Consider the following 15038-nt stretch of genomic DNA (forward strand, 5'->3'; position numbering starts at 1 on the left):
TTATGAAAATTATTAAAAATGATTTGGTTGTATGGTAATTAAGCTAGTTTGGCAGAAACGGTCATAATTTTTGTTTAAGGGACAAAAGAAAAAAAAAAAACCATTTTAAAATTAAAACAAAAAAAGAAAAAGGAAATGCGGTCTCCTGTCTACTTTCGTTTATTCGGTTCTTTTCTAGCTACGGTTCCGAACCTAACCAGTCGACCGTTAGACCGAACCTAACGCTCATTTTTCAATTTGATTCCATTTCATAATCCATTTTACCCCCCACTCTCCTCCTCCAACAACCTACTTTCAGCAACAATGATATCCAAGATCATCAAAAGATCTCCCTCCAAGACCTTACACCGCCGCCGCCGCAAGTCCCCCATCAAGAATGCCGTCGCCACCGTCCACCGCTCTCTCTACACATGCCACCGCCGTCTTCTCAAAATCTTCTCCAAGTTGGCCCGTATCAGCACTCCCAACCGCCACAAAGGCTACAAGGCCTTGAGGAAAACTGCATCCACCGAACCCGACATTGTACGAACCCTAGTCTTCGAGTACCGCCTCCTTCCACCTCTCATCTCGCCGGCCAAGCGGACGGTTCTACTCGACCTCGACGAGACTCTGGTTCATTCCAAACTCGATCCGCTACCGGAGAGATTCGATTTCGTGGTCAGACCGAGGATCGACGGCGAAATACTCAACTTCTACGTCCTCAAACGTCCCGGCGTCGACCAATTTCTTGAAGCCCTAGCCGATAGATTCGAAATCGTAGTTTTTACCGCCGGATTGAAGGAATACGCGTCGCTTGTGGTGAATCATTTGGACAAGAAATCGTTGATTTCGCACAGATTGTATCGCGATTCTTGCAAGGAGGTGGAGGGGAAATACGTGAAGGATTTGTCTGAGATTGGGCGGGATTTGAGAAGAGTCGTGATTGTAGATGATAATCCAAATGCTTACGCTTTTCAGCCGGAAAATGCGATTCCGATTGCGTCGTTCATTGACGATCCGGCGGACAAGGAGCTTGGGAAATTGGTAAAGTTTTTTGAGGTTTGTGATTGTTATGATGATATGAGGGATGCTGTGAAGTACTATTTGAGTAGAGAACAAATTTGAAAATTCGAATTCTGAGTAAGAAGTTTGTTTGGTTTGTTGATTGAAATGATTATTACTTGTAGTTGTTGAACAATGGCTATTGTTCAATTCGAAATTAGAGGCGTCTTCAATTTTATTATTACCTCCTTTTCTTATTCTTAATTGATAATTAATTTCAATCCTGGTAAACTAAATGAAAAATATATATTATTAATCAAATTCTAGATATGATCTTATAGTTCGTAGATGAACCAAGACGAAAGTTGGTAGACATATAATAATAGAAAGTGATCGAGAGATAAATAAATATTTGTTTAAAAGAAGAAACAAATAATTAAAAAAACTTTGAATGGGTTAAATTTAAAATGGGGAGAAAGTTGAAATATAAATGTGAAAGGGGAATATTAAATTCATAGTCTAAAAAAGAAATGCGAGTTACCACGCAATCATCAAACGGCCGTTAAAGTTTCAACTTCTTCGCAATATCCGCTGCCCCTTCCTTTTCCTTTTCTTTATTTACAAAATCATTTGAAATTTATAAATTAAATATTCAAAAACGATTTTGGTCCTTTAATTTTTAAATAACAATTTAGTCCAAATATAATAATATGGTTTACACACTTTTTCAAATATGTTTAATAGTTTAGTTTTACAATTTATAAATAAATTTTAGTAATTTTTTTTAGGTTAATACCTAATTATTACAAAATTAGAAACCTATAAATGAAATGAAATTAAAAAAGGTAAAGGATAGCTTAACCTAAAAGTGATTTTTATTCAAAGAAAGGACAACAAATTTTTATTTCCTTTTTAAAATTTTGATTATTAAGCTATTATACATTCGAATTATATATATATAAAAAAAAATAATAATAAAAATGAAAGGAATTTGCCTTTTCCGACAACATAGTTGGGTTATATTCATACATGGAGGACTGCTAATTTGTCTGTTAATTTAGGTGCTGATCGATATTGGCGACGGGAAGTGGAAGCGCGCATTTGGTAATCCTCTTTTTCTTTTTCTTCAGCTGACGACTTCTTTTTGTAACGACTACGCAAAGATTAAGAAAACTGAATCTGGTGGGTCTTTCATTTTTATGTTCCCCAATTATTTGGCTTAGTCGTCCCTCAATTTTCTGCTGGACTTGATCGCAGGGAGGTTATCTTTCCTGGAAGTTTCTGTTTGGTTGAAATTTGGAAACCTTGCGGGAGAATCAAGGGTTTTTCTTGTTAGGGTTTCTTAGCCTTCAATTCTTGCGACAAACATCGATGTCATTCCAATTCGGTAAACCCTATCGAGGTTTTTCTTTTCGGAGGATGTAACAGTTTCTTTAGGTTAAATAAACTCCGTGAAGCCTGCGGCGGAGGATTGAGCTTTTTGATTCTGAATCTTTGTTCAATTTCGTGTTGCCCCAAAGTGGATTCATTCTGGGGATTTGAATTTGGTACTTTATGGTTTGCGATTGGGGGTCTTAAGATTCGGGATGATGGACGAAGCTCAGGGCAGTTCCAATTCGTTGCCTCCTTTCCTGACAAAGACTTACGAGATGGTCGATGATCCTTCCACGGACTCAGTTGTATCTTGGACTCCGGGTAATAAGAGCTTTATTGTGTGGCAACCACTGGAGTTTTCGACGGACCTGCTGCCGAAATTCTTCAAGCATAACAACTTCTCAAGCTTCATTAGACAGCTTAATACATATGTAAGTCAGTACTTAAGTCAGGCTGTGTCCCAGTTCATTTTACTGATAATCACTCTTTTCAGGTTTCTTTGATTGAATTAGTTATTTATTTCAATAGGGTTTTAAGAAAGTGGATCCAGAGAGATGGGAATTTGCAAATGAGGATTTTGAAAAAGGTCGGCCAGACCTTTTGCGGAACATTCACAGGCGAAAACCAGTTCATAGCCATTCTTTGCAGAATGTTCAAGGACAAGGACTTTCATCTCCATTGTTGGATCTTGAAAGGAAGAGATTTGAGGAAGAGGTTGAGAGGCTTAAGCACACTAACGAAAAGCTTCTTCTTGAGTCGCAGAAACACGAACAAGAAAATCGTGAATTACAGTTGCAAATGCAATTGATGAAGGATCGGTTTCAATGTATTCAGCAACAGCAACAAATGTTGCTTTCTATTGTTGCGCATGCTTTGCAGAAACCAGAATTAACGATTTATTTTGTGCCAGAATCACAATCTCATGAGAGAAAGAGGAGGTTGGCTACAGTCGCCTACTATTACAATGAATCCAGTGCTGAGGATGATCCGGCAGAGCATGCCCATTCAGTGTCAAAGAAGCATATGGATTACTCTTCTACCTCGGATCTAAACATGGAGCAGCTCGACCAGTTAGAATCATCCCTAACATTTTGGGAGAGGACCATTCACGATGTTGATCAAACCATCATTCTACCCAATCTGAAGTCCAACCAAACGAAAAGTGACATTCAAAGCCCACATATTTCTTCTGTACAACTAAATAGGAATTATCAGTCCGAGTCACATGTTATAGACATGAATTCAGAGCCTGTTGGAAGTATTGCTTCTGATCCCATTGTGTCAAGAAAAGATGCTGATGAAACCACTGCGATTGTGCGTAATGGGGCCAATGATGTGTTTTGGGAACAGTTTTTGACTGAGAATCCTGGTTCATCTGATCCTCCAAAAGTTGCACCAGAAGGCAAGGATTCTGATAATAGTAAAAAGAATGCGAATAAATCTATAAGCTTTGGAAAACTTTGGTGGACTGGGAACAAGATAAATAACCTCGCAGAACAGATGGAACATCTTACTCCAACTGAGAAAACGTGACATTATTTGATCTTTTTTAAGTGATGATGCCCTTGTTGCCCTGCCCATGTGTAATAAATTTAGGTACAAATGAAATCGATAGATTGTGCAGCTGTAAAGAGATTAGTTTCTTCCATTTTCCTATAAAAGCATGATTGTAGGGATTTCTGGTTCATAAAGGTCCTTTCTTTCCACCATTTGATTGTGAATAGTAGCCAACTATACATCAGCTTATGTCTAATTCATTCTCCTTGACTTATCCTCAATGTGAGGTTATATGATCTACAATAGAACAGACATGATGCATCAGATAGATGAACGAAAGAAATGTAATTGTGGAAGCTCCGTGTCCAACTTTCAAGTTTTAGTACTAAAAACCTACTCACAATTTTCTTTTCCTCATCTTTGTTCATTGCAATAGCTTCTTGTCATTTTCTTTTGGTGATGATCAAGCTATTTCTTGTTGGATTCATCTAGGCATGCATTCATAATGCTAGGTTCCTTACATCTTACCATGCTAAGATATGAGGTTCTTATGTTGTATTGAGAGGGCCATGGTCGTGTGATATTTTGGTCTGCATCTCTCTTTCTATTCAACTGCTAGTAAAATTTGTTTATGTTTCTTCGTATATCAATGTAAAGCTTGATACTTGAGTGTTAAAGTTGGAGTTGCTGCCTTTGATAGCCAACCGGATAATGCTGGAAACTCAATATTCCAAGGTCTTCCGTAACAAGAGTTGCCTTCACAACTTTATTTTCATTCTACGTTATGCTGTTTCAAATTGGTGCTGAAACTGAAAGGATATAATTTTTGGAGGTTCTTATTGTGGATTTATCACTTTTATATAGGTTTTGTCTTATCCCTATACGAACCTTCTCCTTCTAAATTTTCATGATGGATGTTTTTGATGTAGTTTAACTTATATAAGCTGTGGTGACAGATTCTGATGCAATCTAATGTGGTTTCAATTTCAGGTTTACTTATCCTTGACATTCAGCAGGCGTGGTCTTCAAATCTCCATGTTAAAATACTGTGACTGCCAAATAACTGGGAGACTTGGCCAAGGAAACATCATGATTGCTGATATTTACAGAATCACGGTGGCCGGAAAAATAAGGTGTGCATTAGTATAGTAATTAATGGCATGATACCTGACTGTAGGTAATTTTGAGTGCGAGTGAAACTGAGTTAGTGCAACAGCTATGCATCTGCTATTCCGAATGAATCCCTTCATGTAGGAGCTGTTGTTCTATCTTGAACTCAGAGGAGCTTTGAGTAGAATCAAAAGTAGTTGAATTGGTTAATGATGCATGCTATGGGATCATTTGTGATAATGGTGATACTGGGTTCGAGTGCTTAACCTCTAGTGGAACCATAGGTAATGGAAGAGGGAAGCTACTTTTACCTATTTAAATTTGTTTGTTTTTTTGCATCTGTTTTTTCTGTCAGGTCATGACTCTTGTGTTAATCTCGGCTTCTACTGAACTCAGTTTGCTCATACATATTTTGAGAAAAGAAGAACAAAGTTTGCTGATGTACTTGAAAAGAAATGGTTCTGCTCTGTATCATAATCTGTAGTGAAAAATATTCAGCGTTCCCTTGCAAATTTTTTCTTTCTAACGGGAGGGTGATCTTTTTTTCATGATACGTAAGCTCACCGCTACTAGATATTGTCTGCTTTGACTCGTTACGTATTGTCGTTAACCTTACATTTTTAAAACACGTCTACTAGAAAGAAGTTTTTACACCCTTATAACTGATGTGAGATCTCAATCTATCCCTCGTGGCCCAGTGTCCTCACTGGTACACTGCTCGGTGTCTGGCTCTGATACCATTTGTAACAGTCCAAGTCCACCGCTAGTAGATATTGTCCACTTTGACCCGTTACGTATCGCCGTTATCTCATGGTTTTAAAACACATCTATAGGAAGAGGTTTTCATACATTTATAAAAAATGTTTTATTCTACTCTCCAATCGATGTATGATCTAAATATGGTAATGACAAAATGAAAGTGAATATGGTCCCCAGGGAAATCGATTTCATCAGCTTACCTATTTTTTTTGTCCGCAATAGGAGCGCAGAGGGGGAGGCAGTAAGCAACTCAAACAGCCACATCCGCCGCAGCAATACACCATTAATTATTGTGTTTATTTTCCCAACAAAGTGGTTTATTTATGAGAATTATTGGCACCAATGTTGAAGCTTTTACTCGAGTTTGATGGGCATTATTTGTTACCATGCTTCCATTTGCTTCAGTTTATCGTCCTATTACTCTCTCTGCCACCAATCTTTTAACCTTTTGGCAACTCCCTACCCATGTCCATGTCCTCAATTCATTCATCATTGCCTGCTTTTCAGTATTGCACACTGTTTACCCACAGATTACCTGTTCCCTTTTGGACCCCATATGGCAGTTTCTATAATGGGTTTAGAACACCTTTCTATTCTTCCATTTCAAAATCTCATATGCTTGCTTCTCAAGAAAGTGGAAAACGAAGAAACTCAGTTTTGTGAATTGTAAGAGGAAAACAGTAATTCAACATTGCATTTCCTTGCCATGTTTATGAACCAAGACGTTTGTTTTCAACAGATAAGATTACTACATTTGTCTGAAATTTATTAGCTAAAGAAGCTGTTCATTACATGGGAATTGCTTATTTAACTCAGATTCTAAAGATGCCTGATTCAATTCGTACCAAACTTGCCTAAACACCTTGATGATGAGATCGTGGTATTGATCGGAATTCAATGTGAGATAACAAGCCAACAGTTCTTCAAGATCTTCTGCTTTACTGATCCTTCTCTCCATGATCATCTCAACCATTGAGTCTCTGAAGTCTTGCTGTGGATGGAACGATGATTTCACGACTGCAAAGCTCTCTAAGTCGGTCTCTTTGTCCATTGTATTCTCTCTTACCTTACTCTTCATCTTTAACTTGGCTTTCTTCATATCCTCCAATGCTTTGATCTTGCACATCTCAATTCTAGTGGCTGTTCTTGGAGAGTAAACTCTGATTTTTCTTCTGCCTTTTGGATTCTTCTCGTTTGAGTCCTTCCTTGTGTAGATTGGTTGTCTTTGCCTCTCATATCTTGACTTCAATTCTTCAATCTTCAATTCTTTCATCCTTTCCCAGTCTGAATCAGTTTCAATGCCCATTGTGTGAAGTTCATCCCTTTCCTCTGCCTTCATGGAAGAAAACACACAGTTTTCTCCTATAGTTCCTAAATTGGAACTTCTTGGCATGGTGGAAGAGATATATATTTGCTTCCTTGTACTTGTCGATTTGGCTTTATCTCTCCCATTCTTCCTAATTCCAGACTCTTCTTCCGGCTCCAACATTTTCTTTCCTACTGATCTTCTTGCTCTCTCCTTTGCTTTAACTGTCTCCCTCTCTGGTTGAAATCCCTTCTTCTCCACCACTTTTTTATCCAAATTCTTGAAGTTCCCATTGTCTCTGCATTTGCCCCTCGGAGTTCCTGATTCAATTTCACACTCTCTTCTCAAAAGTTTCACTGGGGTTGGAGTTTCTCTCCTCCTTCTCCTTCTCCGTGTCATCCTTGAAACCATGTCCCCAAAATTCTGGATCTCTTCCTTTCCCTCAAACTCTGTACATTTTGATCTGCAGCTTCTACAACTTGTATGTGGAAGCTCGTGCTCATCCTCAGAGTTGTACCATACCGATCTCAGAACCCCTCCACTCTTTTTGGAATCAAAACCATCTTCTCCAAAGGGCAGCTTCCAAAACTCACCACTATCTCCACTACGCAATCGACTGCGATTCCCATTTACTTGATCGGGGGAGGGGGTCTCATTTGCATAATCAGGCGATTGAATGCAAGGAGAATTCCTCCTCTCTGTTCCCTTTACTTGTTTGGGTTTGGCCTCTTGGTTGCTTTTCTTTTGCTTAAGCTTTGAGAACCAAGAAGCAGGTAAGATATTAGACATAAAAGAAGGCCTAGAGGAAGAAGAAGAAGCAGTTGAAGAAGAAGAAGAAGGATTGTGCGGTTTTCTCCTACCCCATTTCATAATTTCAGCAGAGAAAGATTGGTTGCTGTTGTGTTGGAACAAAAAGAAAAAGGTTACTCGCGTTAGAAATATACTTGGGCAATGGAACACGAAAGAAGAAAGTGACTCATGGAAGATAATGGTAGAGGGAAGATGGTGGCAGTAGCAGTTATTGAGACAGTTAAGCTGTTAAGTAGGAACGTGGGTTTCATATTGGTCTTTTTGCTGTTTTTTCAAAAGAAAGGCCCGCCATAAATCCTGTGACCACTTGCCCACTTTTTATCACTTTTGTGGACAGTTTTCAATCTAACAAGGAATTAAAAGGAAACTTTGAAAAAAAAAAAAAAAAAAAAAAAAACAGGAAAACAGAAAAAGAAAAGGAACCCATTTCTTTAATTTTCATCTCGCCTAGTGCATATAGGCTCCAACCCACAGAAGGTATAAGAATTGGCAGTTGGCTGTGTCATTATCACAAACACCTGTTGAGTAGGCAGACATGGGGAAAAAAGGGGTTTCTTTTCTACATTTAACGCCATATATCAACTAGGAGAGCCCTTAGTTCTAGTTTTGGATTGAACTGTTTCTGGGAAATCCTTGTCAAACTTTGGTGATGGAATTTTATTGGGTTTTCTGTCTTTCTGCTTTATTGTTTTTTTCCATCACTTATAGATGTTCCGACTTTTGCCTTTAGTCTAAAGCGGAATACAAGTAATCCAGTAAGTTAACTGGCTTGAGCCGGAGGGCTGTAAATTTTCCCATGGAGATTATGGATCTTTTCTGGGCTTAAAATGAAGAGTGGCTTTCGCCAAAGTAGGTTGCTCCATTGCACTCTGAGGTTACTCCTATCAAGCATTAAAGTCGATTTGGTTTTGATCTACAGGAAAGAATGTTTTCTAGGCCTATAATTAGTAGTCGGTAAAGGTTAGTTTAAAAGTACATGTAAAATCACAGTTCATAATAAAGAATAAGCGAGACAGGAAACCAAATATATGATCATATTCAGTATGAAGATGATGAAGACAAACCCTTGTGGGGACTTCCGCATGAATGAATCTTTATCAGTCGGTGGAAGGTATCAGTTTCGTTGAGTCGACAATATAATGGGCATGCAGTTGTTGAAATAGTCCAACGACCTACGTAGCCTCAGAGTCATACATAGACGATGTGACAATTTGACCATTGCTTTTCAGCTTCACTCAACAAGTGCTGTGATCTTTTTGCAGATTATGGCAAGAAATAGCTCTCCAGAAAGTGGATTTAGTGAATGATCGTCCCTGCAGTTGAAGAGGATATTTCAACTAAACTATTTTCGTAAAAGAGCAGGTTGCTTCACTTCGTGGGCTATTGAAGAACAGCAATAATGATGTTATAAACAAAAACCTGATAGGCTTCAATCGAACTATTAATAGACAATTTCGTATCAGTCAATGTTGGATGTTGGCGGTTGAAAGTTGTGGTGTCCACTCTTCCTCTTGTATGGTTCCTAAGTGGTACTTTAGAACCAATGGTTTTCTTCTTAGATTTCAAATTCGTTAGACTTTTCAAGCCCATTGGATAACACTTTCTAATAAACTTGTTGCATAACTTGCAGACAAATGCTGTATTACTATTCTTATACATAAAATTTTGAAAAACAGTTCTTGTACACTCAATTTCACCCCACTTGACGGCAGCCTGGAGCCAATAATGTTTCAAGCCTTCAACGAAGAACTTTAACGGTTAGTAAGTGTATGTAGCAGCAGAGAAGCTTTGTTTACATACCAAAAACAGTTCTGATGCACTGTGATTGTTTGAGGGTATAGAATTGCTTGGCATCCTGAAAAGGAAGAGCAAGTTAGAACTACTTGTGTATTCTGTGCAAATGCTATGGAAGAAGAAAGACTAATTTCCCCACGTTTACTTGCATCATCATATTCATGGACTCCTGGAGGAAAAGTATATACATATGCTCAATATTCATTATGTTATAAGGTTAACTGGGCTCCTTTTCAATTCCTCATGGCATGGGTAGGAAAGCTGCCACACATCCTGAGGAAGATGGGAGTGAATGAAACCTGCACTGCACCGTTAGAGGAGGGCATGAGAACAAGAAAAGATAGCTTCTAATCAACCAGAGAAATCATTTATACTTGATTACCATAAATTCACCAGACTAAAGCTCACTCCAGAGCTGATAATCTGAGAGATGAACATCAATAATTGGCTTTCTAACCTGAATAGTGCTGCCAGATCCAGATTTAGAAAGGAAAATATGAGATTGACATCAACAATTAGATCTCTAACTCAAATTGTTTTGCTAATACATCTAGATGCATACAGGAAGAATTCAGGACGACTTGGAAAGTATTGTGGTTAGTTGGCAACCTATCAAATCAATCCTCAATGACTTCTAATTGCATAAGTGTTTGCATTGGAAGTGAAAACGCATGATCCCATAACAATTACTTAAGTGGATGAAGATTTTAGAAATGAAACTCCTTAACATTGGACTACAGATTGATACAATTCCAGTGAATTGCGATGTCATTCTGCTAAATGATTTCAAGATACTAATTATTATGGTAGTAAAGTTCGAAGTATATTGTATATCTCAAAAGAACTGATCTTATAAGGTGGAAACTGAATTTGAGTGAGAAAAGGTCATGAGGACTGCATTCTATGATCCTCTCCTATTCTTACCATGAAAAATTAATTGATTTCATAAAATGGATACACAGATAAAAATCAGCCTAGTAATCAACGTGCGACAGAAAGGAAAAGAAAAAAAAAAAAAAAAAAAAAAAAAATAAATATAACTAAATGNAAAAAAAAAAAAAAAAAAAAAAAAAAAAAAAGATTAAATATAACTAAATGAGAAAACGAAGTTAATCAACCCCCAAGACCATTCACCCCCTTCTTCCTTTCCGGCCGAAATTATTACCTTGCCCAACTAAGCAGAGAGACATTTCCCACACGAGACGAATTTCAGCAATGACTGTGGCCTTCGATTTCTGATTTTTAACCGTGAAAGCTGCAAAGAAAATCATCAATAAGTAAACTTTTAACTGAAACTACAGAAAAGAAGCATCATTTGCTATTATTAGTACCATATTTGCACTGCAACTCATACACATAAACCTGGGAATAACAGTCATGAAAGGAAAAACGTATGGCCCTTTCCTAGTAATAAACAACAAGTAGAACCACTGCATTGAACAGATGATTATATCCTCTCAATAGAAAAAGTGACTCTGGCTCAATTTTCTAATATTTCATCAAAATATTGGGTTATTCGAGGCGGAAGCAAATTGACAATGACCAAGTAAATAAAGTTAACAATATGCTTCATTATTTTTATTTTTTTTCGAGAAAACACACGCTTCATTATCATCAAACCGAAACCTAGCTTAGCCATAAAATTACTAATCACACAATGAAGGAGAGATTAAAGCATAATTTGCTACATTATACACATTTTCCATGGGGCTTCAGGATTGGACTTGAGTAGTTTATCATTCTCATCTGAATAGTTTCAAAATACTTATTAACAGATCATAAGGAAAGAAGCTGACATTTATGACAAACATCATGAGAATTTTCGAGAGTATTGACATAATAAATTGGAAGAAACTAGCATATGCCCTTCATCGTCCAACTATTATCGAACAACCACTGGTGGATATCCTTTTCCTTTATTTATCTATTCCTCAAGAAAACATTTAAACTACTGTATGACTCTAGAAATATGACAGCCAATACAAAGTTTTCCCTTATATTATCAACATTCAAAATAACAAACACCAGACCGTGAACAAAAATTTATGAAAATGGTTTCTTGCGATTTATGATATTTGCACCAGCATGCAACAGGAGTGAGGAATTTCAATAAGATGCCTTCCACTTAAGGGAATGAATGAAATACATCTATCCCTGCAAAGTTAAATAGCCTATTTTATAGAAAAAATTTGAAGACTGTATTTTTCTCAAATAGACATAGTGATATTAAAACTGAAACAAACCATTTATAAATTATCTTAAACCTTTTTCTCACCCTACCTTTCTTTGAGTAACTCTAGATGCTTTCCAGCATAATAAGCTTCTTGATTGAGGTTCAAGTCTCCTGCACAAAATGTAAAAATATAATAAGAGAAGAAAAGAACTCTAGGAATTTGAAAGTCCAACAAAATTAAGAAGGTGCATTTGGTTGTGAAACATAGGCGAACCTTATCATCAATGCCAATTAATAAACTCAGCTTCCGAAAAGTATAGAAACAACAAAAAGATAAAAGGAAATAGATTCTGTTTCACTAAGAGAAATCCACCACAACTGGAAACTAGTTCCCATGACCTTTGCAATCCCGAGTAGTGAAAAAGCATCTGATTCAGCTTCAATATAAATATATAAGCCACACAAGAGTATGCTAAGCAATCAATAGATATCTGTTGTACATAGGATTGGGCAGTAGGAACTTTGTGAATAATAATGGCTAATACCTCCCCTCTGGGTTTAGTTTAAAAGTCCCATATGTGAATAATTGCATAACTTCATTATTACGAGTAACTTATTTACTAAGATTCATTAAAAAAAAAAAAAAAAAAAAAAAAAAAAAAACCTCTTAAATCTATGTAAATTTTGTTAACCTTTCATATTTTTTCCTGAAATGTGAAATATCTCTAACAGCCTAATCTACCTCAAGTTGCTAATTAGTACCACTTCAAACCCATATTCTCCGAAATAAATTCAGATATGTGGCTTTATAGAAATAGCCCAGCGAAGGAAAGGCTCAGCCTACACAGTTAGGCCAGTAAGATGTTAAGCTTCATGATGAACAGGGTTTTTGCAGGATGAGATAGAAGAGTAAGAGGACTTTTGTTTGAAAGATCTTGTATGTTTCCATTTTCATTTTTTTTATTTTTTTGAAGATTGTGATCAAAGGACAATTAAAAATTATGTGATTGTTCAATAAAATAGAAAACTGTTTTGAGTGTCCAAACCACATTTAATGCATAGGAGTTGTTCTCCCTCTGCCAAAGTATGAAACTTTGAGGTAGCAATACGTACAAGTTTTCCTGCTCAAGTTCTTCAGCTATAGATACAGCTTTGTGTTTGGACCGTCCATTTCTCTGTGAACATCCTTCTGCCTGCTGAATAACATGTGCCAGAGATACTTTGCTTCTCACAATTCTTTGACTCTGACTTTGAGCTCCACCTTCTCTTGTTTCTGAAATTGATGGCATGGTCGAGTTCCTGCGTGAGACTGATACTTCTCCCTGTGAACCTTCCAAATTCCTATGATTCGATTCTCTTTGATTATGGGCTACCCTTGGTAAAGCATCTATTTCAACAATTTCACCTCTTCCAACTTCACCGGAACCGTAGTGTGATAACTGAGCTTGAGGCTCACAACTGCTCATGTCCCTAATATGTAACAAACCATTCTTGGAGGCAGGTAGAGTAACTGATGAATGATTTTTCAATTCACATCTAAATTCAATTATCACTGATGACCCAAGAGCAGACTCAAATGCTTGTAAGATTTGCTCTCTCAATTTCTCTGCTTTTGATTTTGCATGATGTGAATTGAATATCAAGCGCACAGTTGGTGCTGCCAAAAAATAAGGTCGATTAGCAATAGTCAAAACACTTCGCTAAGATGCTAAAATAACAGGCATAATTTTTATGTGATCCTAAGAATTGATGCTCAATTTGACATTTGTAAAATATATGTTCTGAAATAAATAAAGTAAATTATAGAGGCATGAAACTGTGCAACAAGGATGCAACAAAATGTACCTGCACCAAAACTCACTGATGCAAGCTTCCCTTCTTGAATAAAAAATTCTTTAATACTATTTCTCCGAATTTTTCCTAGCACCTCCAACCAAATTTCTTCAATATCTTTACCAGAAACCTGCTTTCCACTAGACTTGATTAAATCATCAGCGCTTGCAATTGTCTGCTGAGGAGCCACACCAACTCCAGAATGTCTTTTTTTGTCTAAACTGATGCCTTCGGCCATTCTATTGTCATATAAATCTGTTGACAATCCTTTCTGAGGTATTTCAGCAAGCTGGTGAGCGTTCCTTGATAAACCCCTACCATTCACATTATTCAGGGCCAAGGGACTGTGGTTAAAGCTAGTCTCCGCAGAACTGGATAACATATACTGCTGATCAGGAGCAAGTTGAAGTAATGCAGCTGTAAGCCAGGTTAATTTATCATTCGACATTCTTAATTGCTTCTCAGCTTCAGACAATGTTCTCAGAGCTTGACGTAGCTTTTCCATATCTTCTTTGGATACTAGAATGAAAACAAAAAAGAGCATCATCGGTGTGATAGATGACAAAGAAACATAAGGAACATTTCAGCAAAATTTTCAAAATGAGCTAAGGATCATATGAAATCTGCATTCCTTAATTTGTTGAAGATCAGTTGTTAGGCTGGTAGATTGTGGAGTGTTTGTTCTTTATTTTTCCTAGTTTCTAGCTAACCTAAGTTAGCCTGGTTTGTAACGTTAGTCTTCTGAGCTTATTAATCAGAATAAGAAAATCTTAATCTACTTAAAACTAGAGTTCATAATGCATCGAAGGAACAAAAAAAAAAAAGCTATGAACTTTACAGGACAACAATCTAGTTACAGGTGAAATGGATTAATATAGGTCCTTCACATTTATAAGCAGGAAAGCATGTGAACCACCTTGATTTAACTTCTACTCACAGCGAGGTCATCATAAATTACATGATATGTTCTTTGCTTACATGGTTGACGTCGGAAAAACTTCCTTCGAGGTCTTTCTTTTTTGAAATCATAACTACCAGCAAGAATATCAGTAATTACAGTTGCAATTTGTGATATCAATGCCATTGGCTCCACACCACTTTCAATTATCAGCCTCAAGTTTTTCACAGTGTTTACAGTATCGGCAGATAGAGCTAGATCAAGAAGATCCACCAATTTTTCGTCAGAGATGAGCCCAACCTGAAAACCCAATGGAGAAACATATATATAAATTGAAATGATAAGAAAATTATATGAACTAGAAATTATAAGAACCAAACTGCATTGCAAGGGATACTGTTATTCTTATATTTTTGAAGAATTTATATCATTGTAACTAAAGCCAGAATTTTAATCACCAGAAACGAGTCTATCATCTTATACTGGAAGAATTATTATAAGCA

At 36.9% G+C, this 15038-nt stretch overlaps 4 protein-coding genes across 6 annotated transcripts; 2 read left to right on the forward strand and 2 right to left on the reverse strand.

Annotated features, from left to right (window-relative positions):
- The first annotated feature begins 254 nt into the window (after nt 1–254).
- Nucleotides 255–1219, forward strand: LOC111496847 (probable C-terminal domain small phosphatase). The gene has a single exon (XM_023147377.1). It carries the CDS (start codon nt 304–306, stop codon nt 1102–1104), a length of 801 nt encoding a protein of 266 aa, XP_023003145.1. The 5' UTR covers nt 255–303; the 3' UTR covers nt 1105–1219.
- Nucleotides 1220–1933: 714 nt separating this feature from the next.
- Nucleotides 1934–5436, forward strand: LOC111496843 (heat stress transcription factor A-4c-like). Of its 3 annotated transcripts, XR_002720526.1 has the most exons (5): nt 1934–2085; nt 2239–2786; nt 2884–3951; nt 4843–4985; nt 5318–5436. XR_002720526.1 is itself a non-coding variant. In XM_023147373.1 (3 exons), the coding sequence occupies exons 2-3, from the start codon at nt 2568–2570 to the stop codon at nt 3886–3888; spliced, it is 1224 nt and encodes a 407-aa protein (XP_023003141.1). In that variant the 5' UTR covers nt 1934–2085; nt 2239–2567; the 3' UTR covers nt 3889–4108. The 3 variants fall into 3 exon arrangements, 1 of the variants encoding a protein (XP_023003141.1); XR_002720525.1 differs by having other exon boundaries at nt 4843–5436; XM_023147373.1 differs by lacking the exons at nt 4843–4985; nt 5318–5436 and having other exon boundaries at nt 2884–4108.
- Nucleotides 5437–6386: 950 nt separating this feature from the next.
- LOC111496840 (transcription repressor OFP5-like) lies at nt 6387–9033 on the reverse strand. Its single transcript, XM_023147370.1, has 2 exons — nt 8902–9033; nt 6387–7922 (listed from the first exon to the last, which is right to left on the reverse strand). Exons 1-2 carry the CDS (start codon nt 8919–8921, stop codon nt 6494–6496), a joined length of 1449 nt encoding a protein of 482 aa, XP_023003138.1. The 5' UTR covers nt 8922–9033; the 3' UTR covers nt 6387–6493.
- Nucleotides 9034–9434: 401 nt separating this feature from the next.
- Nucleotides 9435–15026, reverse strand: LOC111496841 (protein STICHEL-like 3). The gene is made up of 8 exons (XM_023147371.1): nt 14994–15026; nt 14616–14835; nt 13650–14156; nt 12918–13461; nt 11912–11975; nt 10797–10886; nt 9893–9930; nt 9435–9847 (listed from the first exon to the last, which is right to left on the reverse strand). Exons 1-6 carry the CDS (start codon nt 15009–15011, stop codon nt 10806–10808), a joined length of 1434 nt encoding a protein of 477 aa, XP_023003139.1. The 5' UTR covers nt 15012–15026; the 3' UTR covers nt 9435–9847; nt 9893–9930; nt 10797–10805.
- Nucleotides 15027–15038: the final 12 nt, after the last annotated feature.

This window comes from Cucurbita maxima, unplaced genomic scaffold (assembly GCF_002738345.1).
Source record: "Cucurbita maxima cultivar Rimu unplaced genomic scaffold, Cmax_1.0 Cma_Scf00023, whole genome shotgun sequence".
Classification (NCBI taxonomy): domain Eukaryota; kingdom Viridiplantae; phylum Streptophyta; class Magnoliopsida; order Cucurbitales; family Cucurbitaceae; genus Cucurbita; species Cucurbita maxima.

What these genes read in the sequence shown, in the direction of transcription:
- LOC111496840 (XM_023147370.1), bottom strand. Translation starts at nt 8,921, where the DNA reads ATGCGGAAGTCCCCACAAGG. An exon ending in ATGCGGAAGTCCCCACAAGG is followed by an intron (nt 7,923 to 8,901) that starts GTTTGTCTTCAT and finishes CCAACACAACAG; the next exon opens with CAACCAATCTTTCTCTGCTG.
- LOC111496843 (XM_023147373.1), top strand. Translation starts at nt 2,568, where the DNA reads ATGATGGACGAAGCTCAGGGCAGTTCCAATTCGTTGCCTCCTTTCCTG. An exon ending in TTAGACAGCTTAATACATAT is followed by an intron (nt 2,787 to 2,883) that starts GTAAGTCAGTAC and finishes TTATTTCAATAG; the next exon opens with GGTTTTAAGAAAGTGGATCC.
- LOC111496847 (XM_023147377.1), top strand. Translation starts at nt 304, where the DNA reads ATGATATCCAAGATCATCAAAAGATCTCCCTCCAAGACCTTACACCGC.
- LOC111496841 (XM_023147371.1), bottom strand. An exon ending in GTTTTTCCGACGTCAACCAT is followed by an intron (nt 14,157 to 14,615) that starts GTAAGCAAAGAA and finishes TTTTCATTCTAG; the next exon opens with TATCCAAAGAAGATATGGAA. An exon ending in GAACTTGAGCAGGAAAACTT is followed by an intron (nt 11,976 to 12,917) that starts GTACGTATTGCT and finishes CATTTTGTGCAG; the next exon opens with GAGACTTGAACCTCAATCAA.